This window comes from Petromyzon marinus, chromosome 27 (genome assembly GCF_048934315.1).
Source record: "Petromyzon marinus isolate PM22_M1 ecotype Great Lakes invasive population chromosome 27, UKy_Petmar_22M1.pri1.0, whole genome shotgun sequence".
Taxonomy (NCBI): Eukaryota; Metazoa; Chordata; class Hyperoartia; order Petromyzontiformes; family Petromyzontidae; genus Petromyzon; species Petromyzon marinus.
Window position 1 is genome coordinate 12,751,784 of NC_133693.1, and position 23,492 is coordinate 12,775,275.

Here is a 23,492-nt window from a genome sequence, read left to right on the forward strand (position 1 = left end):
ATAATAGAGGTTTTTTTTATTGGGTAAGAGCACGTAAATATAAATGTGTTGTTTAAACATGAGAATGGTTTTACCCTTTCTGGCAATAAAACAGGTGTTAAGATGTTAAAACACCAAACAGAAACATTTTGCAAGGAATCCTGTCTGCATTAACCACACATGCAGTACTTGTGGCGAACATGCAAACAGAAGCATGCTCTGGTGATATAGGGCATTGTCTTTGAAACGGAGTGGTCCATGTCGCGGTATTTACTCTCCAACACACCTGTGTACTGAACGAGTAACTATTTGGCCACGTTTTGTTTACGTGACAAACCTTACTAATTTCCTGCGTTAGGTGGTGGCGGGTTTAAACAACACACATTTATATTTACGCGATCTAACCCAATTAAAAAACCCTCTATTATGGATAATATTGATCACGAAAGCCTACTACTACTGGCACCACAGCACGAACGTTTGCAGCGCAACCCTGGACATCGCACGCAGTCGGCTAAAACGCTCTTTTCCGTTCCTCTGCTCCGCACAGAACGAGGCCGAAGGCAAGGTTCAGAAGCTGCACAGGACACGAAAGCTCCAACGGGCAAGCGTCGTTTGAGAACACAATGTACGACACGAACGCAAGGCCCGGCGAGAGCAAAGCGGTGCGGTTCGACCCGGCGCTGAACACGGTGTGCACCATGGTATAGCATCGCCCGGCGCAGTCCGCCACAACACCCTGCGAAGTAACTCTGCCGATACGTTTGAAGTTCCTGGAGAGCCGCTTACAATCTGTGGACTGTTGAATGAGGTTTTTTTTTTGGGCTCTACGTTTCACTGCATGCTCTCAGACACTTCCGAGAGAGCGAGAGAGTGTTTCGGTTCTGGCCCGCAAAAAATTGATCTCTCCAAAACGTCTATTTATTTCGGGCAAACATTTTTACCGGACGTCGGGACAAAAGGGCATTTGCTCGCGCGTGCGTCGTGTGCTCGTATGCGCCAAACGGGGTGCGTGCACAGAGGATGGAAATACAATATATATTTAATTAAACGTTTTAAAGGCTGGGGGTTTGTTTTTTTCTTTCCCAAGAGTCACATTGTATTTGATGAGTAACATTAAAAACTGTCGCTCCTTCAAGAGTCACGTGAAAGTTTTCAGAGGAATGGCATCGAAGTCACCGACTGTGATCTGCAAGTCACCGGGGTAATTGTGACGTCTCGGTGAAGGGTTCTCCCGCTGCAGGAAGGAGCAGTTACAGGTATGCCTGGATTGTTACGAAAGGGATGCGATGCAGTTCTTCAGAAGAACAGGCGCACTACGGCATTTCGTCAATCGCTGCGGCTTTCCCCCATTAATTTAATAAGAAAAATCCGGGACGTGTTTCTCAGAAACAGCCGTTCCGCATCTACTCCTAACCCAAAAAAATACGCGCCTCAATCTTCACAAAAGCAACAAAAGTCATAATAAAGAACGTAAATATTAAAACGAATGAATAATACTTAATTTAAAATAAACAAATTTAACCTTTTCAGAGAACTCGCCGAAAGATCTGCTGCATGTTGCAATGAGTGGCAAGGCGACGGTTGGAGGCGTCGCTGCTGCCCTGCAGGGACACCGTGACGCTGTCGCGGATGACGACGGCGCAACCTCCCGGGTGGCGTCTCGTTTGATGATCTCACGGCACGCGTGGCCATCGTGAAATTTCGTTCGCGGGGAAATTCGTGACCCGAACGTTCGTAAACCGAGGGATACCTGTACAGTCCACATCTCCCTACTCATCACCTTCGGCTTTGATAATTACAGACGTGTAAAGATTTGAAATGTAATTATGCTTAACAATTATATTTCATTCAAGTCGCTGTCTCGCAATTATGCTTGGTTTTATTTTAGTTTTTTCACGTAACTTTATACATTATACGTAACTTTATACTTTATACAGTAAAACCTTGGATTGCGAGTAACTTGCTCTGCGAGTGTTTTGCAAGACGAACAAAATTTCTAAATAAATATTCATTTGATATTCTAGATTTAATGCTTTCGTGACTGCAAGGATCCATACTCTTTGGTTCTATTCGGTAAAGTCACGTAAAAAACAACAAAAATTAAAAAAAAGTTTTTTACGTGACTTTACCGAATAGAACCAAAGAGTATTAATTTGATAAACGAGCGAGGTCTTGCAATACGAGTAGTACGTCTACGCTTTGTCTGCCAAGCATCACGTGATCACAACTGATATACAAGTGCTTTGGATTACAAACACGTTTTCGGAACGAATTATGCTCGTAATCCAAGGTTTTACTGTATAGGATAGAGTCTTGGTGGTTCCCAGTGGATATACCCCACCTTAGATTTGAATTCTCATAGCTGAAAAGAATAATAACAGCACGTGTTTCGCCTTGAAAATGAATCGCCATAGTCCATGTCAAGAGTGTCTTTCAACCGAGTCAGTCATGTCGATGCCTCGAGGATACTCGACAAGACACAAACACTTGCTTGCCCAACTTACCATCACGCACACAGCACACACACAAAGCTCACACACGCACATATACACACACAGCACACACACAACACACGTGCACACAGCACACACATATAGCTCACACAGCACACACGCATATAACACACATTGCACACAGCACACAGCTTACACACAATGAACGGACTCATCAAAATTGCTCTTTATGATTTACAAAACATTTTAGGAGCATTTTAGATAAAAAAAATGAAAAAATATGTTTTTCACAATAAGATAAACTATTTGATAAGCTGAGTTAAGGAATGTGTTTAACCAGCACAGATTTAATTCCATCGTTTCGACTGTCCTCTTGCTCCCAAGTTCCGCCTACACTTGTGGTAACATTACGAAGTGTTCTTTAGCTTTAACGCATTACTTGTTCAAGCAGTGGACCTTCTTAAACTTACAATGAAGATCAAACGTGTAATTCGACGGAATGATTTCCGTCGTAAAATGTCAAACGTGTTCACGGTTGTCGGATGCTCGGTCAGCTTCTCGTGCTGTCCTCGTTTCGCGAGTTGGTGTGCACATCCTGTGGGCGCGTTAGTCCTCCGTGGCATTTTTTGGGGTCAAATTTAAGTTGGACATTAAAAGGGGGGGGGGGGGGGAGCGCTCGTTTTAGTGATTTGCCAAAGTTGAGAAACTCATTGTAAGATGTGTTTATAGCCACAATACTACAGCTTGTTACCCTCATTGCATTTAGCTACAGGATGTTTATAGTATGAGTTTCAATCTAATCTGCATTTCAGCTCCACGCAGAATACCTAAATGTATGCATCGCTTACACTTGAGATAAGTGCTTCACCTCATTATCATTAAAATAGCTGTACAAAGTTATTTTGTACAAAAATATCTATTTTTATGACGAAACATAAATGCTTAACTGAAATATTGAACGTTTCAGGACTACCGTGAAGTAGAACGATGCCATTTGCGACACACTCTGTCGTGATGTTCTCCAGGTCTGTTCAGGTTGTATCCTTGAGTAAAATCATTCGCACCGCCCGCCAGACCCTTCTGCAGCTAAGTGAAATCACGAGGCTGCTTCTCATCACGCTGTAAGTTCATGGTTCAATGCGACCTTATTTCACAGTTCCCAAAACATCGATTCTACGAGACAATTTATACGTTTGCAAAAGTGCGGAAATATTCAAAGTCTAATGTGCAATCCGGGTTGTACTGCATGTGCTTCAGCACGATATGCAGCGTGGTGAGTGTGGTGGTGGTGAGTGTTTGGTGGTGAGTGTGTGGGGAGCGGTAGTGTCGCGTTTGGCGCGCCACGCTCAAAACGCGGCGGACCGAGTTCGATTCCCGCTCAACACCGGCGACGATAATCTGAACCGGCCCTGGGCCTCCCCGAGGTCGACTCGGCCTCAAATGAGTACCTGGTGTCAGTGTGTATTAAACATCGCCACTGGAGAGACAAAGGCGATCGGGCGTGGTGCTGCTGGCTACCCACCCCCTCGTGTGCCGTGCCGGTCGCGAAACAGCACTTGCCCCAAGTGTTCAAGGCTATACGGGGGGAACTTTGTCTTTGATGAGCGTGTGGTTGCTGTGGTTGGTGTGCGCCAGCAGCAGATGGCAGCACTCCCTACGGTCGAAGGCGAGCCGGTTGCACTCGGCTCCTCAAAAAGCTCAAAACCCCGGCACGCCCACACCCCCAAGTAACTCCAAACGATGCGCGGAGCAACGCGAGGGAACATCACAGAGCTGGGTTGCAGCACAACCTCGAAACCTACGTAGCAGCAGCATATTCAAAGTCTACGACGAAAATGGCATATGATAAACTCTCCGTAATAGAGGGGATTTTTTTGTTGGGGGGGGGGGGTTAGATAGAGTAAATATAAATGTGTCGTTCAACCCGCCACCACCCGACACAGCCAATTAGTAAGGTTTGTCACGTAAACAAAACCCACCGTGTTGTGGGTTTACTCTGCAACACACCGGTGTGCTGAACTAGTAACTAATTGGCATATTTTATTGACATTTATATTTACGCGATTTAACCCAAAATGTATCTTTAATGGAAATTGGTCGCGAAAGCCTACGTGTTAAAATTATAAACTCTGCGTTAACCTAAATATAGGGTTTTGTTTGTTTCCTTGGCCATTATCAAATATACGACTGACGGGAGAAAACGCACATTTTATAATTGTTCGTAAAATAATGGCAACATTGTGTGGGAAATCATTTGCACATATATCTTTTTCCATAAACCTCAATACATGCTGACTTTCTGAAAGTGAGCCTTGTGATTGAGCCTGAGGGTGCAATAAGGCCCCTCCTTTGGCACCCGGGGGCTGCGGTGTCTTGCCAGGGGGTGAGATTGCAAGGTGTTTGAAGGTAGAAAGTGTCTTGTGGTATATATGATACACAACCCCAAGGTGTGCTTGGCTTAGCCTTGCTGTGTCGTAACAGATACCTCTTTTCCACTGCACAAACCGAGCCGTTCCGGGTCCGTGCCAAGCTAGCCCGGCGTGACTCAGGAGGCGCCGGTTTTTCCAATGGAGAACCTGCGGCGTGTCGCTGCATCGCACGCAGTGAACGAGTCGACTGACGCGGTGGCGAGATGTTAACTACCTCGCCTGGTGTACGCAGGAGGTCGTGGTTTCGATCCCGACCTTGACGCCTGTATATTTGGAGTTTGCATGTTCTCCCCGTGGTGACGTGGATTTTTCTCCGGGACCTCCGGTTTTTCCTTCCACAGTTAGAAATATGCGTTTAGAGTGTTTGGCTGCTCTCAATTTCCACATGATGATAAGCCACTTAGTTGAGCTATCATTTGTGATAGCCCGGTCGCTTCTGGAAAAAGAGCTGTACAGTATAGCTCTGTGGGACTTACCTGATAAAATAAAAAAATAGTTTTAGTTTTTAACAAAATCGTTTAATATTTGAGTATTATACATTTTAAAAAGGTGAACCAAGCTCCTGGCCCTGCTAGGCCCTGAGCCTGATTCAGACGTCTTCTTGTCAGGCCAGAATTTAACGGTTTAGTTCTGGCTCGGCTGGGCAAAGAGCCACTGGATGCGTACAACCCATACTGTGAAGGGCCCTCCCTGGCGCGGCTCGGATGTGGTGATGGAAAAGGGGGTGGGGGGGTTAGAGACCCCGAATTCACGGGGATTTTGGCCTCGGAGCAAGTGGTGATAATACAATTACAAATAATATTTTCGACGAAAATTTGCAAACATCGTTTGTGTGGTTTTGTAGAATGTGACATTACCTTCTCAAACATTACAAGATTTTCATTGTGTATATTCCATCTTTTGTCCGTTCGGGTAATTAATGTTTCGCCAGAGACCTGTACATAGTATTTTATACATTGTAATAAAAATAAGCCCTATATGCCTTGTAAAGAATGGGAGTGTTGTTACTTTGAATTGCCAAGTCCGAACTTCTCACGGCATCGTGCACGCCCCCACACCACGCGCACGTCCACAGCAACCCGCGTTGTTCCTCCCACGCCTGAGCGTGAAGTTCATTTGTCGACCACGACGACGAGACAAGAACGGAAACGCGTGCATTCGCGTGGAGTTCTGTAACGCACTGCAGCGTGCTCCTTCTTAACGTCGGAGAAGGGGGAAACTTTTATAATATTTAGACAACGCATCGCAGTTAATGGCATAATTCAGACTGTTGGTAAAGCAGGTGGGCGTCGGCAAGGCACCGTCGCTCGAAGGGATGGTGAGGAACAAAGCGCCCGTGGCAGCCAAGGGACGGGACGCGTCCAACAGGATGTTGTCACCTGTGAGACGACGGAGCGATTAAATCGGCTCGTACCGCCGGCGCTGGGCGGATCGTTACATCGCCGGAGAGAAACCATCTAGCAGTGGATTGATCGTGGCTGTTGATAATGGGTGACGTTATGTAGTGGTGCCATCACATGCGTGCTCACGGCTTATGTCAGCCATGGGGCGGAAAAAGGCTCACATTTTTCAGTGTATCGCCCAGTTTTGGTCAACCCTTTCATAAGTTTTGCCCGCTGATCTGCAAGAGAAATCTCTCAGCGCAACACCACACTTAGGGCCGTCCATAAATGACGTCACGCGATTGTTGACGATTTTTGACCCCCCCTCCCCCTTCGTCACACGGCGTCACAAAAAGTCAGACCCCGCTCAAATATGACGTCACAAAGCTCTGCCCCCCCCCCCAAAAGAAAACATGCTTCAAATCGCTTTAAACTATTATTGTAGTGCGTATTTAATGTGGCGCTGCACTCGATGTTGTAGGAAAAAACATTTATTTTAAAAAGTATATTTAATTAAGTAGAACGTGTTGTCTATATTTATTTAAAGTTACGCATTTTTATGTGATGTCACATTTTTCAAACCCCCCCCCCCCTCGTCACACATCATCACAAATGTCTGACCCCCTTCCTAGGTGCGTGACGTCATTTATGGACGGCCCCTTCAATGTGTATTGGGGTTATTATAACGACCATTGCCAGATGACGCAATACAGCCTGTGCAATATAACAAGGTTCAACCTTCTTTGGAAACCGTGTGAAGGAGTAGAAAGCCCCTCCAGTGAATGAATGACACTGCGTACAAAGTCCAAGCTGTTCAGGATGGAGCCTCCTTGTGCCCATGTTGTGGACTGTGGACATTTGTATATAGTAGTATATACGTGTGCCACGGTGGCGACACGTTAACTGCCTCGCCTGGTATTCGTGAGTTCGATCCAGACCCAGACGCCTGCTGTGTATATAAGTTTCTCTCCGGGTCCTCCGGGTTTTACCTCCGCATTTACAATCAACATGAGCCGTTTAGAGTATTTGGCTGTTTATACATTTACACACGCTGATGATAAACCACTTCGTTGATTATCATTTGTGATAGGTCGCTTCTGAAAAATAGTTTTCTTAGCTCAGCGGGCCTTACCAGGTAAAAAAAAATTTCAATCAAAGCTTATGGACTTTCAGCAAAACTCCCACACATCCCGTGCGATGCAAACTCCTCTCGGATCGTGCAAAGAGTTTGTCAATGGTCCCGTGATCGCGAGGGGTGGGGGGGTGCGTCTGCTGCCCTGTCAGTGCGTTACACAGGAACGCAGTCACGAATTGCGTGAAATATCCATGTCGTGGAAGGGAAGGAGGTGGCACGGTTTCTCTCTCCAGAGTTGGAGCAGGCTGGAACAAAGCTACCCGCTGTGCTTGAGCGATGGTGAATGATGTCACTCCCTGCAGCTCTTCACATTCCGTGGCCGCGCCACAACAAAGTCCCCTGAACGTTGCTCCCTTTTTGGTCTGTGCAGTGAGCCCCCTGAGTGATCGGGGATAATTGGGGTGGGGAATGGTGGCTCGGATAACACTTAAACACGGATGATGCCCCCCCCCCCCCCCACACATGTAAATTAGGCCATATAACGTGGATTCTTTACCTATGCAGAATAGGGGGGGGGGGGGGCACAGAATATGCCGTCTGTGTTTTACGTCGTTTTTCATCGAGGGATATATTTCACCGGCTTGCGTGGTGTGCGGTCACGTGGGCACTGAATCATTGACCCGCACCACCACCACCACCCAACTTCATAGAATCTAAAAATAGAGACACGTTAATCCGCATTCCGCTTATTCCGCGTGAGTTAACGGTATGCGTTAGCTCCCTCGCAACATGGAGGTTAGTTACGGCAGTTACAAGCGCGTAGAAAGAACAGGAGAGAGGGATAGTGGAAGCAAGATTTTTTTTTTAGTTTTAAATCTAACAGAGAAATTCGAGAAACGATTACAATTATTTGACGCTAAACTTTGTCCACCAGCCGAGGGTGTGGCACGGTTCGGCTGTCGGCTCAGAACGACTTGAAACGCGACAGCCGACTTAGTGCGCGAAGATTATAGAACAGAGGCGTTGCCTCGTCAAAAGATACCACTCTCGAGTGGCACATTAGTGGCGCTAGCTACGAGCCTCGAGGTGGGCAGCGGCTCGTGGAGGGGGGGGGGGTGATGGGGGGTTGGTGATTGGGGGGGGTGGTGATGAGGGGGATGATTGGGGGTGGTGATTGGGGGGGTGGTTATTGGGGGTGGTGATGGGGGGTGATTGGGGGGGGGGGTGATTGGGGTGGTGATTGGGGGGGGGGGGGTGATGGGGGGTGATTGGGGTGGTGATTTGGGGGGGTGGTGATTGGGGGTGATGGGGGGTGGTGAATGGGGGTGGTGATTGGGGGGGGGGGTGATTGGGGGGGTGATTGGGGGTGGTGATTGGGGGTGGTGATTGGGGGTGGTGATTGGGGGGGTGATGGGGGGGTGATGGGGGGGGTGATTGGGGGTGGTGATTTGGGGGGGGGGTGATTTGGGGGGGTGATGATTGGGGGGGTGATGGGGGTGGTGATTGGGGGTGGTGATTGGGGGGGGTGGTGATTGGGGGGTGGTGATTGGGGGGGGTTGGGGGGGTCCGCTTCTGGCCCGCGAAGCGCGCGGCCTCCCGGGGTCCCGGCGCTCAGCCCACAGCGGGGCAGTGACCGCGGGGCGGAGCTCGCAGCCGCCGCCGCCTCCTCCTGCTGCTCCTCCTCCTGCTGCTGCTGCCCCCTCCTCTCGCCCGCTCGCTTGGCACCCAGACAGGTGTCAGTCAGCTTCGTCTGACTCCACGTCGCAGCCACCCGCGTCTCCTCTCCCTCCACGCGCGCGCGCGCGCACACGGGGGGTGCCCGGCCTCTCTGCTGCTGCTGCCTCTCACCCCCTCGTCTCGCGGTGTCCTCGCACCAGCAGCGGCGGAGTCGGAGCCCGGGTAGCGCCATGAGACGGTAGCCGCTGCGGGGGGACATGGGGAGCCATCTGGGCAAGGCGGAGCGGGGCCGCGTGAGGCCGAGCGGGGAGATGGGCAAGGGGTCCCCTCTACCTCCGCGCCTCCGCGGCTTCACGGGAGCCCCGAACCCGGGCGCCGCCGACCAGGAGAGCCTCGCCCTGGCCACGGGGACCCTCGCCGCCTCGCCCGCAGAGACTCGGAGCCAGACTCGAACCGAGACCCCTGCGGCGGCGGCGGCGGCTTCCACCGAGAGGCAGAAGAAGACCCCCGGCAGCCGTGCTCAGGTCCCGGCCGCGGAGACCCCGGGGGAGGCCGCGGAGACCCCGGGGGAGGCCGCCGCCGCCCCCAAGGTGTGGCCGCGCTTCGTGGCGCTGTTCGACTACGAGGCGAGGACGGAGAGCGACCTGAGCCTGGTGCGCGGGGACGAGCTCGAGGTGCTGGAGGAGGCCGAGGAGGTCCGCGCCACCCGCGGCTGGTGGCAGGCGAGGCGCGTGGCGCCCCTGCGCCCCGGGGAGCCCCGCGAGGGCTTCGCCCCCTCCACCTTCCTCGCGCCCGCCGCCAGCGAGCAGAGCGAGACGTGAGCCAAGCAGGGGACACGGGGGTGTAGGGGGACACGGGGGTGTAGGGGGACACGGGGGTGTAGGGGGACACGGGGGTGTAGGGGGACACGGGGGTGTAGGGGGACACGGGGGTGTAGGGGGACACGGGGGTTAGGGGGACACGGGTATAGGGGGACACGGGGGTAGAGGGCTGTGAGCAGGAAGTGACGGGAGTTCCCGAGCTGAGTGTGAGTCAAGATGCCGAGTGATGGTGGTGTGGATGTGAGCGATGGGAGGAGAGGTGTGAAGCCCAATTTCCCAGCTAGTGAGGTGCAGCGGTGCGATGTTGTCGCCAGACGCGACGGGGCATGTTCTGGGGGCGTTCCGCGTGAGAAGGGTCGCAGCGACAGTCGCCTGGGACCCTCGGCGTCGGCGGGCACGCGGTGCGGCTTCGCGAGCTTCAACCAACCCCATGTGCGCGCGTTCGGGGTCCTCCGTCAAACTTTCAAAACTGGGGTCAATTGTCGAGCGACCTTTGTGGAGAGCCCGGGCGAGGTCGTCTATCCGGCAGCAAGGCTGGCGGCAGTTCGCCACACCGCGAAAGTGGTGTGGTTGGCCCGCCGGCACCTGACAACGCTGTGCCGTGTTGCACAACATTTTACTCACGGGCGTCAGTCGCCGGCGTCATCGGCTCAAGTTGTGACTCGGCCGATGAGACACCGAATGTCGAAACGGGTCCAGAGGTTTATTTTGTTGAACCAATGCTGCTGAAGTGATGCGCTCCCAGGAGGCCGTCGCGCTGATGGGGGGACGTGCCAGAATTCGTGTGTTTTACGTGGAGGGGCTGGTATGCGGTGGAGGCGCACTGACCGCTTAGCTATTTTGTGTTTCACTTAGAGCTGCTTGTCTAGGGTGCGGGTTGGCGAAGCCAGGGAGCATGTACGTGGGAGTTTAGAAGTGCAGCACAACAGCGGATGTTACTGCACTGCCCTCTGATGCACACAACGCGGCCGCGGAGCAGTGTGTGGCTACGCCCGCTCTCCGCCGGGGGGTGCCCATCCACGTGCTCGCCACCACCACCACCATCATCACCATCGTCATCACTTGTCCCGCTCCTCCGCAGTCATGCTGGCAGACAAATAGGCGCCATGGTCTTCTGTCTCCAGCTCTGGGTCACTCGGGGGTGCGGGGGGTGTGGACCGCACCGGGTGACACCATCAGAGGGGGTGAAACCAAAATGACTGTCTATACAATTGTTGTAAAGTGTTTCAGCAGAAATGTATTATTATTTTATTAAAATATCCCTGTAGTTATAACAAAAACATTTTTCGTAAGCCCAGCTTACATGTACTGTATCAAGTAAGGATTCTGTATGGTCTGGTACGGGAGGAGGTCCATGGGGGGTGAAACCATGAGTTACCGCACTGGGTGACACCAACCCTCGTGATGCCACAGCTCTGGGTCATTTTTTTGTGCTATTAGTTTGCTGTCCTTCCCCCGCACCTCCGATTAGCACGGTTGGCTACGTACGGCGCGAAATAAGTTCAAAATATACTCCTACATTTGCCCGCTGCGTCGATGCACCTGAGTTTCTCTCTTCCCCTGCTCCCATTTGCTTCCGTCTCTAAGTAGGGGCTCTCTCTGCGTTCGTCTGTGTCTGAACCGCGCCCGTCTCGCGTGGTTATTTTCCACCGTTAACCATCTTTTTTATTGTGCACATTTTTTTTCCATTCCTCTCCGGTGTCGAAACTCTTCACATCCTTCTCGGGCAACCCGTCTTAGTCATCCGAGCACTGTCCAAGCACAGCCGCGCTTGTTCTCCATAACCTTGTCTCTCCACTCCCGACAAGATGGGGTGCATTCCAGGTATACGCGGCGGTGGTGGATACTTCCCCGTCCGCCCCCCCCGCCGGCAGGGAGAGGGCCCGTTGGTGGCCGCGTCTTGCTCGCGCGTCCACAGCTCGCTCCGTTTGTCTGCGATCAGGCAAGAGCGAGGCGGCTTGGAGAGCGGTACTTTAATTGTTTGCAAACATTTCTCAGCGTCAAATTCACGGACTGGACCCTGATGTCTTTTTTGTGCTGATTCTTGTTTCATATTTTGTTCACCGCCAGTAAAAATTGGCAAAAGGCTCGAGTCAGCGGTTTTCAAACCCACCCAGTGCGTCGCGCCCAACCCCCCGGGTGAGGGGGGAGGGAGTGGAGGCCGTTCCGGGGAGTCGCAGAGGATGCGGGCGTGGAGGCCGTGCAGGAGAAAAATTCCAAATGTGAGCAGGGGGGGGGGGGGTGCGAGGGGAACGCGTCAGCGCCGTGATGCATGGCAAAAACACGGACGCATCATGAAGCCGATACCTGGCGAACACCGCGTCGTCTAAGAGGCATGGACACGCGAGCTCTCTCTCTCTCTGTTAGTATTGGGGGCCCTTAGTAACCCACTTGGTGTGGAGACGCGAGGGCCGGTGGTGAGGGTTGGCGTGGGGCCACCGTACACAAAAATCGTTGGGAACCACAGAGTTCAGGTGGGAGAGCCACCATGGGTGTGCGTCACGCGTCCCGTGGGGCTCATCCTGCACCGCGAGCGGTGGCTGTGGGCTGGGCGCAGGAATAGGCCGGGGGAGTAGAAACGTTTGTATTCGTGATTCACGAGTTGTGTTATAGACGAGTGGCGATGGGGATGCGTACGTCGGCACGGCCGCCCGCCCTGCTTAGTGGACGCGTGGCAAGGCTGTGCCCCTTTATGACGCTGGGAAACGCGTCACTTTGGGCACCGCGGTGGCGAGCTGTTGACTACCTCGCCTGGTATACAGGAGGTCGTGGGTTTGATCGCGACCCTTGATGCCTGCTGTATATTTCGAGTTTGTGTGTCTCTCTGCCCACGGTCTCGTGGATTTTTCTCCAGCTCTTTCAGTTTGTCCCTCCACATTTAGAAACGTGCGTTTAGAGTATTTGGCTGCTATACATCTCCACATTATAAGCCACTTTGTTGGGCTGTCATTTGTGATAGCAAATTCACTTCTGAAAAATAGCTATATAGCTCAGTAGGCCTTACCTGGTAAAATAAACATAGTTTAGCATGGTTGTTTTTTTTTCTTTCTGCCTCCAGCAACCCCATCGCACTGTGCCTCCACCTAATTCTAAGTCGCCACTGTGGGAAGCTCATTGCCCAGGGTATGCGTGGCTCAGCCTCGCGTCATCCCTTTGGGGTTTGTGGACTGAGTGCCACTTTGTGAACAGTCGGTAGTGCTCATCCCAGAGTGATGTGCTCGTCTCCCCCCCCTGCCAGAGTGATGAGGACTTTGCATAATTGGCTCAGGGCCCACCTGATGATGGATGCTTGTGTTGCGCCCGAAACGTCGTGATTTATTTTATTTTATACCTACGTGACTTTACCGAAATAACCAAAGAGTATGGCTCAGGGCCACCAACAGATATGAGCCATTGATAAGGAACATCCCCACATGCATGCCAACTATGACCTACTGCATTTGAGCAACCTCTGGCTGCGGTTCCCAGAAGAGACGGGGGGGGGGAGGTTAAATGTCCAACCAAATGCTCGTGAATGGACGGTTTAAAGACCCTTCAGGGGAGTTGGGCCCCCTACGCAAATAGACTCGGCTTCCTGGTGCATGCGTGCATTAGGCAATGAGTGCATGCGTTTCAATGGGGAATTGTTTGCGCGTTGTTGTGAATGCCTCTCGTGCAGTTGGGGACATGAATGCGGCAGCCCATGGCAACAAGCTGAGGTACAGCCGCTTTTCATTGAACAATCGAAACGTTGATGCTGCAGAACAGCAAAGCATCAGGCGATCGGCAAACATACCAGCCCCGTCCCGACTTCCCTTCACCAGCCTACTATGGAGTTGAGAGTGGAGTTTAGGATTTTCCTTCTGACTTGTATGGCTCTCAAAAGCAGACAACTAAGTTATCTCAGATTCATCGACCCTGTACGTGTGGCTCCTCCACACTCTGAGTGACGGTGCCCCTCCACGCTCTGTGCTCTCTGCTGCTGTGCCGCTGTGGAGAAAGCGCCCAGGCGGTGTTCGGAGATTGGGAGACAGCGGCGGTGTTAGTAACCACCGCCTGTCAACTCGCATTTACTTTCTCTCGCTTTCACTTCCCTGAATTGGCTTCTATTTGTCTTCTTCATTCGTTGCCTTTCCCTTGGCCTATCAGATGATATTTTTGTTATGTTCAGCACCTTCGGTAAAATGTAATATTACATGTGATATATTATTATTATAGTCTGAAACGTCTGCAATTCCACCACCGTTGGTTGTGTGTTGAGCTTAAGTAGGCACAGAGCTGATCAAGGGTGAAAGCCTCAGTGTCCCATCCAATCCAAGGAATACCGACATCCCGCATGCCAGTGCGTGGACGTCTAGCGGTCGGGTGGGGGTGATGTGGGAGTGCGGATGGCCAATTGAGTCGAGAGTCGTCAAATATTTTCGGAAGTTTTTATTCTCCCCTAGATTGATCCCGAGTGTGCGAAAGTAAGTCCGACATATCCTACCGCACACTCCTACGAGTCCAGTCCAACGCGAATGCGCACTCATCGCACGCCGTGAGCTCTTTGGGACGCGACGGCGTTTTAAGTCGCTTGCAAAAACTGGCTCGGGCTCGGCGATGGATCCCCGAACGTGAGCCGGTGACTCGTTCCCGGCCTTCGGGCCGGAGACCGCGACACTCTCGAAACCGAAGCGACCATGCGGAGCCCTTGGAGCAGCGCAACATCTCTGTGTTGGAGAATGGCCCACAGAAGTGGAGATCGCAGAGCTTCCTCAGAACCCCTTCGGATTGTCCTCTCTGAACGAGAGTGAGGCTTGTGACGTGACAGTCAAACTGATAGTTTAATTCTCAAAGATGGAAGTTAGCCAAATTCAATGCACAAACAAATTGAACGTGATGCGTTTTTTCCTGCAGTCATTCATTGGCGGCATGCGGCTGAAACCTGGATTGGAATCCAGGCCCTTAGTGGTGCCAGCTCAGCACTCTGACCTCCGAGCCGAGTGACCACCTCCAGAGTTGCTCGTAAACGTTGTGCAAGCACAGCCCTTGTGTCAATCCACTGCTGGATGAGGGCCTTCCCAAGCCATGCAGGGTTGTGGGAGTTATTTAACTGTACTTAAATTCATTGGTCAGTGCGGAGTTTGGGAAGGCAGGGAGCATAGACGTTGAATAATAGTACAGTACAACAATCGATGTTGCTGCATTACCCCTTACGCTGACGTGGCTCCGCAGCACCGATGGGATAACGTGATAAAAGCGTTATTACATGATCCCATCTGTGAAGGATGTGATCCCTGACATGAAATACCCCGGCATCTGTAAACTAAGCTGTGTCTGCGGCAATAGTTATATTGGGGAAACTAAGCGACATGTCTCGGACCGTGTTCGTGAACGTAAGGCAGATTTGAAACACGGTAGGACCAATACTTCTGCCATTGCTGATCATTGTTTTAATGTGGCTGGCTCACACGAAATTGATTTCTCTAAGACGAAGGTACTTTGCAAACCCACTGGCTATGAACAAAGATTCGTTCATGAAGCCATCCATATTTACAGACATACACAATTTCAACTGAGAAGATGAGTACAAACTCAGCAATCACTAGAAGGACGTTATCAACCAGTTTAAGTCATAACTGGCTGTAATGTTTCCATTTTAGACCTGGCAGCCCTTTAATTGGTGGAAGCCCACCACCAGGACCAGCACTGCCCACTACTACCATCACCACTAGCAGTAGCCCTTTATTGGTGGAAGCCAACCACTGGGACCAGCACTGCCCACTACTACCATCACCTCTAGCAGTAGCCCTTTATTGGTGGAAGCCAACCACTGGGACCAGCACTGCCCACTACTACCATCACCACTAGCAGTAGCCCTTTATTGGTGGAAGCCCACCACTGGGACCAGCACTGCCCACTACTACCATCACCACTAGCACTAGCCCTTTACTGGTGGAAGCCCACCACCAGTGCCGTCGTGGCCCTCTACGAGTACCATCACCTCTAGCAGCAACCTCCACCGTCAACAGTGTCAGTGTGTAAATCGAGGTGCAATGATTACTTGGCAGCCCTTTAATTGGTGACAACCCACCACCAGCGCCGTCATCGCCCTCTACGAGTACCACCACATTAGCTGCCCCGCCCATGCTGCTGACACTTGGGCTATGCCCAATTCAAACCTTTATAAACAGTTTGGTTTTAGAGGCTAACTCCCTTTTCCTGATGACGATCGCTTGTGTTGCGATCGAATTGTCGTAGTTTTTGTTATTTTCTTTGAACCTATCTACATGACTTTACCAAAAGACCCAAAGAATATAAATAAATAGCTTTAATTTTACGAGGTAAAGCCCACTGAGCTATACAGCTCTTTTTTCAGACGCTACCTGGCTATCACAAATGATAGCTCAATAAAGTGGCTTATCGTGTGGAAATTTACAGCAGCCAAATACCCTAAACGCATGTTGCTTCTAAATGTGGAGGGAAAAACTGGAGGACCTGGAGAAAAATGCACACGACTGCAGGGAGAGAGACAAGCAAACTCCAAATATACAACAGGCATAAGTGTCGGGATCGAACCCACGACCTCCTGTATACCGGACGAGGTAGTTAACGTCTCCTAGCCACCGTGGCACCCAAATGGCTCACCAATCAAACACTACCCAGGCTCAAAAATCCTGCTTAGTTCCCAAGATCTAAGACGAGATTGTGGCCGAATTGTGGGGGGTGGGCGATTCGTCTCCCCCTGGGCTAATTCGCTTCTGCACTCGGGCTCGAGTGACGTCCACGCACACCTCTGGCGCCTCGCGAGGCGACCCGACTTCACGATGCCATTGGCCACCAAAAAAACGGGGAAAATGTTTCACCCACCACCCCGCGACAACCTGCAAAGCCCCCCCCCCGCGAGGTTCCCGTCACAGAATGGCGCGGCCCTGCCAACGTCAACTCGTTGCTGACAGATAAGGGGGTGGTGGGGTTTATGTCTCCCGCTGAATTTTGGCTGCTGACAACAAGAGAGAAAAAAAAGAGAGAAAAAAATTATTTTGGCAGGCAGCAAGTCTTAAAACATAAACCAGGCCCCAGATGTCTTCCAAAACCGCAGAGCCTTTCGAGAGGGGCGCCGCCACGTTGATTTAAGCACCGTCGCGCTGTACAGTGCGCCGAGAGTACAATATACTCTGAAAATACTCTGTGGGGGGGGGGGGGGGTGACGGCACTAAAACTTTGAGCTTCATGAGACTGCTCGACCTCTTTTTTTTTACGACGGACCGCACAGCCTCGTGGATCGCGTCTGCGTTTTCGCAACGCCTCTTCCCCCCCCGGGATGCGAGCCGCGTCGATTCTGGGACACATTCGCTGTTGCTATTTAACTAAACACAAGTCCAAACACAAGTCCAAACGCCAAATGTTTAAAGATTGCTGGGCACGACGAGAAGGATGCAGAAGAGAGAGTTAATTAATATAAGCCATGCTCTAATGCACGGTTTCTCTTCCTCTCCTCCTCTTGTGTGAATGCAATTCGATGTCTTAAGTTCGGACTCCGGTTGATGGCTTCGTCGGAGTAAATGCATTCCACGCCGTCCCCCTCCTACTCTCGTACGGCTGATGATGCTATAGATGCAGAGCAGCAAACTACAATTTCACATTCAGGTGCGCAAGCCCAGATACCGACCGCGTCAGGAGCAGTAGTGGAGGAGTGTATCATCACCGCCGCGATGTCTCCGTCGTATTTGTGGATCGGGGCATCACATCATTATGCGTTGTGTGCGGTCTGTTCTGGATGGCCGCATGGCGTGGGCTTGTTGCGGCCTTATGCTCCACAGGGAGTGAAGAGGAGTAAGTAAGGTGTGCATCAGGTGTCCGCATCTGCTGCTGCCATGGTTTGGCCAGTGGATGCGAGTTAGGGTGGACCATAAGCAGCTTCGTGGAAGATGAAACCCAGCCAGGGATCTTCTGCGTTTGGGTCTTTAACAACAAGGTGTTTGTGAGTTATGTTTTGCCTTTTGGCGTTCTCTGCGCTAATACTGGTGAGACAGGCCATAAAGAAAGCTGTCTCTGGTGTAGGCCAATCACTTTCAAAGACAATGCCATATATTATCAGCATGTTTGTTTGCATGTTCCCCACAAGTACTGAGTGTAATTAATGCAGACACGATTCCTTGCAAAAGGTTTCTATTTGGTGTTTGAACATCTTAACACCTCCTGTTTTATTGCCAGAAAGGGTAAAACCTATTATTTTTCATATTTTGAACTCCATTCAGCTCCTGAGAATAAACAAAGTGGGCGCTGGAGTTTACTAAGGGAGCCGCTTACTGTCAAGAGTTCCGCTCGGGTTGAACCACAGCGCTGCTGAAATTATTCACTCCCTAGAGGGCCCTGTGGCTGATGGCATGTGTCAAAAATACAATGTATTTTTACGTGGAGGAATAGACGTTTGTAGGAGGTGGTATTTAATGTAATATACAAAAGTAATTAAAGTAATTACTGGTGAAATGTCACGGAACTCGAATTGTGAATGTCGTGGGTTTACTCTCCAACACACAACCGGTATGCTGAATGTTTTGTTTACGCGACAAACCTTACTGATTGACTGTGTCGGGTGGTGGTGGGTTTAAGGACACATTCATATTTACGCTATCTAACCCAACACAAAAAACGTCTCATGGAGGCGGTATTGTCTGTGTATTTATTTTGTAGATGAGCATTAGGTAGCCATTATCGTTCCACTACTGGGCAAAAGTGCCCTTTGTTCTCCACATGCGTAGTCTGCCTCCCAATAAGTTCACTTGATCGGAGTGATTCCATGCAAGGACGTTTCGCTGCATGTCTTAAGACTTTATTAAATTTAATATCCAGTACAGTTTCGTTGTTCCCCCCCCCCTCCCTGTTGACCTCGATGACTGGCTCCCGCGTGTCGTCAGAACGCTTCCGCCGTGTCAGGCCGATCACTTTTATGATTTTTTGGTAATTTTATGTTAACAAAGAAACAACCCGCAGGCCCGTTGCAACGCATCGCGGAGGGGGGAGCGTTCAATATTTTCAACGCGTACGTTGGTGCGGGGGATTCCGACCGGCGTTCCCACGTTAGCCGACGACGTGTGGTCAGGTTAAACCTGTAAAGTTCCGTGAGGTCCGCGGATGTCTTCCTCTTTCCTGGGGGGGACGTTACAAGCGGGGAGGAGGCGGTAGTGTACCTCCGAGGTGTACCTCTGACATGGGAAAGGCGATCGGTGGTGGAGGGAGGAGGAGGGGGGGATGATTATGGGAAGAGGGAGGAGGAACGGGGGGTTAAGGCCGATCACTTAAAAAAACGCTCGTGCCAATATTGACATTTTTCGTTGAAAAAAAACGCGACCGTTGTTGTTGTGGCGCCGATTTCCTTGCCGGGAAATGAGAGGTGTGACCGTGTTGGAGGTGTTTCACTCAAATGCAGCGAGGGTTACCCACTGAGCAGGGAATTTATGCCGCACTTGGAACGCAGAGTTGCGATAAGTTCCTCGGGCCAAAAACTGTAACCGTAATGTTCCATTCCAGATGGCTGTCTTTGGTCAGGCCGCCAAACACCCATTGCCAGGCTTCTATATGAAAGTCACAAAGCGTTAGCATTAACCTAGGCCTCATAAAACTAAGGGCCCTCGGAAGATTGTAGCTATACATTATGAGTCCTCGAGCAGGTGAAGTCTTCTGAGGGAAACTAAACTATAAAATACTCTTTGGGTCTTTCGGTAAAGTCACGTAGATAGAAAAATAATAAAAATCACGATGTTTCGGTCGCAACACGAGTAATCGTCTTCAGGTGAAAAAATACAGCAGGCGAACTGCTGAAGCAGGAGAAATATAGCGGGAGAGCTGCTGCAGCAAGAGGTTATATAGGTTTGAGATGGGTGCAACCCAAGGGTAAGTGGGCAGGGCTAGAGATGGAATTTACATGTAAATGTAAGATCGGAGAGCCTGATATGCCTCACGACTACGGTGCTGAAGAGGCGGCCATTGTATTGCTAGAGATTAAACTATCAAACTAAACTATTTTTATTTTACCAGGTAAGGCCCACTCAGCTCTTTTTCAGAAGTGCGTCTTGGCCACAAAATGATATACAGCAGGCGTCAGGGTCGGGATCGAACCCACGACCTCCTTCATACCAGGCGAGGTAGTTAACATCTCGCCAACGTGGCGCCCCACTTACTTTCCTTAGCAGTCAGTGTAAGGTCTCTTAACTTGCGTGCGTTTCCTGATTCATACGTTCCCCTTTTCTCTCTCTCAGCATCCACGTTTTTTTGCACACTTCTCAGCTATTATTGAATTTTTGTGCCAACGTTCTGATCCCTGTCATGTATGTATGTATGCATGTTGAACTTTTGCACCTTACTTAGCCAACCATGTTAATTGGTGAAGGACACCAAAATAAACACAAAGCAGTTTTAACGAAATTCGTTTTCAATCTAGATTTAAAATTGCATAGCTCCTAGTGGCTTTCTAATATCGGAAAGAAGAACTTTCTAGAACAGGGGTCCCCAATCCCCGGGCCGTGGACCGGTGCCGGTCCGTGGCCTGTTAGGAACCGGGCCGCACAGCAGCAGGAGGTGAGCGGTGAGTCCGCGTGTGGCCTGCACATTATTTTATTCACCACTTCCATCAGCGCCTCTTTCCCGCACTGCGCACTTGTCTCAGTCACAGTGTTGGTAAGCCCACAAGCTAACCCCTAGTAGCCACAATGAGTAATGAACAAACGCCGCTGGAGAGCTTCTTTGAAAAGGGGGAAAGACCCAATGATGAACACCCCCCCCCCCCCGGTCCGTAAAAAAATTGTCTTCAACGAAACCGGTCCCTGGTGCCAGAAAGGTTGGGGACCGCTGTTCTAGAAGACCACAGAAGCGCATCTGAAAACGCCACATGATGCGGTGACCGTCATCGGGTTCCTTTCACTGTGAGGTTCAGATTGTCAAACATTACTCCGAATGTTCCCTTGTCCACTGCTGCCTTCAGAAACTGCCCTCGGTCGACAAACCCTCACGTGATTTGCACTTGTCCCTCCAATGCACGTCTCAAGGTGCTTCGGCAGGGAGGAGGTGGAGGGACCATCATCACGATGCTTGAGCAAATAGCCCCGTAGTTGTCCACCGCACATTTTGTAATTTGTTTCCACTTTCCTCTCTCTCTCTTGTAGTGCCAATATGGCTCAAGTAGTGGCAACTTCCTTCTGGCACCAATCCTTTATGTTGTTAAGCCATTCTCTGTTAGGTCTTTCCAATTCCTTAAAATTTTCTGAACTACACACTATTAATTTTCCCGTTGTCAATCCTACATCTGTGTCACTTTCCTTCTCATCACTGCCTGCATCACCATCAAGTCGTCTTCTTCTATGGTGCAACCTTTTCCTTCTACGGTGATCACTCTTTGGGCCCAGCTCTGATGCGGCAGCATCCTTCTTTAGCCAGAGCGGTATACATTTAAAATACATATATATTTTTTTACTGATTATATTTCATTACAGTATTTAGCACAATATAAATGTGCATTTGAGTAAACACCCACCTCAATTAAATGTATCTGCAAGTGTAGTAACAACAACAAAAAATTGCGTGTGGACATCGGTACATGTGCGAGGGCATTCCGTAAAACCAAGCATGGTGAAGACATTCCAGTGGTACGAGCGCAGGCTTGCCCCCCCCCATGCCATAAACCATCAAGGCGAAAACCCAGCCGGCTTCCCAAGTGCAACACCGCAGGATTTGCAGCGCTTTGTGAACGGCGGTCTGGTTTCTTGAAGCACCCTAGATCTGAGGCCCGGGGTCTGGTGGTGGGCGCACGGCGCGGCAAGTCCTAATATTTACATCGCCGTCGCGCGGGACGTGTCACGGCCGTGTTTTTTTGTCACAACAAACATTGTCGCTTGTCGGCGGTTAAACCGGCCGTCGCCTTTGACACGGAATTCTCACCTCCGCTCCTCTGCGGCCCTCGGGTGCCCATTTGTGCGGACTGATTGGGCGGCAGCGGTGAAGTTTGTATTCGCGAAGCGTAATGACAGAACGCTTGCTGTTGGCGCGTCAACAGCCGACGATGATGGGAACTCACCCCGGCTGGCGGCCGAGGTGGTGCGCGTACCACGGAGCCAGGGGCACAACTTCGGTTGGGGGGGAGGGGGGAGGTACGTGGGAGCGTCAAGGGACGCACAGGGGCCCATTCGGCCTCAAGGGGGGGGGGGGGGCGAATCAACAGAAATAAAGACAACAAATGCTCATTAAAAAATCCTAAAAATAAATGTTCCAGCAATGAACCATAAATGCCAAAATAATTACGTTTTACGAAAAATACACGCGGCGTAAAATGTCGGAGCCGCTGCTGCTGGTGTTTGTTACTGGCTTGTTTGCGAACTGGCATGAACACGAAAGCAAAATGCACGATAACTGCATTGTGGGTATTGTAACCTTTAAATATTTTTTTTATTAATACTGCCACTGTGACACCGTCTTCTAAACTCAATACCCGGTGCAACTAAACTTATGTAAATATGTAGTTGTAGCCTAACATATTGTATTGGTGGGGGGTTTCAAAAACGATCCGTAGCTATTGCAGTGAAAGTGAGTTGGGAGAAAGGAGGGAGGTTTGCCACAGTCGGATCTTGAATAACCCCCCAGGAATGGCTCACAGCGCCACACCTGCACGTGCCGCAGGTGTGGCAGTACTACGCAGTGCCGGATGAAGGTTCTTGTAGGCCCTAGGGCACTACTTCTGTTTCTCTAGGCCTTCAGTGATGACTCTCTGCAGTTTGCTACTGCTGCTGCCCCATGTTACTGCCGCCGCCGCAGGCACTCCGCTTGTTTCATGCGGTACTTCGTCCAGCCACAGGACAGGCGTTGTTACTGCTGACACATTGCTCTTGGGATGCATCTCGCCATCGTGGGAACGAATTGTGAGGGTGGAGCGTTCTTTTTCTAAGCTAAAGCTGATAAAAAATAAAACTGTCCTATCAACCATAGCACAACAACGCCGCCTTGTCTTCCCTTTGCTCCGCTGTCTATTGAGAATGAGATTGTGCTAAAAAACACCCCTTGAAAATGTTTTTTTGATAATCTTGCAATGAAAAAAATGTCGAAAAGTTCATCTCCGGTGTTATTTTCTCTCACCTTATGAAACAAAAAACGATTGACATGACTGCCTCTTTGTATATACACTGTGCTATATATATAAAAAAAATATTCAGGAAGATATCTTGGCTACATTTTTTTATCATACAAACAACAACAAAAAAGATGGTCACATTTTCTATTAGTAGGCCCTAGGCAGTACGGCCCAGGTGGGTGAGTGAGTGAGTGGGTGAGTGGGTGGGTGGGTGGGTGAGTGGGTGGGTGGGTGAGTGAGTGAGTGGGTGAGTGAGTGAGTGGGTGAGTGAGTGAGTGGGTGAGTGAGTGAGTGGGTGGGTGAGTGGGTGGGTGAGTGAGTGAGTGGGTGAGTGAGTGGGTGGGTGAGTGGGTGGGTGGGTGGGTGAGTGGGTGGGTGAGTGAGTGAGTGGGTGAGTGAGTGAGTGGGTGAGTGAGTGGGTGGGTGAGTGAGTGAGTGGGTGAGTGAGTGGGTGGGTGAGTGAGTGGGTGGGTGAGTGGGCCCTCGGGTACAGTGTCTTCTCTGGCCAATTGGATAACATGGCCCTGGTATCCATAATGGAGTTTTTTTGGGTTAGATCGCGTAAATATATAAATATGTCGTTAAAACCTGCCAC

General features: G+C 50.6%; 2 protein-coding genes across 5 annotated transcripts in view; both read left to right on the forward strand.

The window, feature by feature from the left end:
• Nucleotides 1–5,857, forward strand: part of LOC116946465 (CUB and sushi domain-containing protein 3-like) — a 692,643-nt gene extending 686,786 nt beyond the window's left edge. For all 4 annotated transcript variants that reach the window (XM_032961364.2, XM_032961362.2, XM_032961363.2 and 1 more), the window contains exon 70: nt 530–5,857. In XM_032961364.2, the coding sequence (XP_032817255.2) occupies nt 530–689 (160 nt within the window). In that variant the 3' untranslated portion in view covers nt 690–5,857. The remainder of the gene's footprint in view (nt 1–529) is intronic.
• A 3,120-nt stretch (nt 5,858–8,977) lies between these two features.
• LOC116946466 (tyrosine-protein kinase Src42A-like) overlaps nt 8,978–23,492 on the forward strand; it is a 36,227-nt gene continuing 21,712 nt past the window's right edge. Inside the window, exon 1 of the mRNA XM_032961367.2 lies at nt 8,978–9,815. Within this exon, the coding sequence (XP_032817258.1) occupies nt 9,256–9,815 (560 nt within the window). The 5' untranslated portion in view covers nt 8,978–9,255. The remainder of the gene's footprint in view (nt 9,816–23,492) is intronic.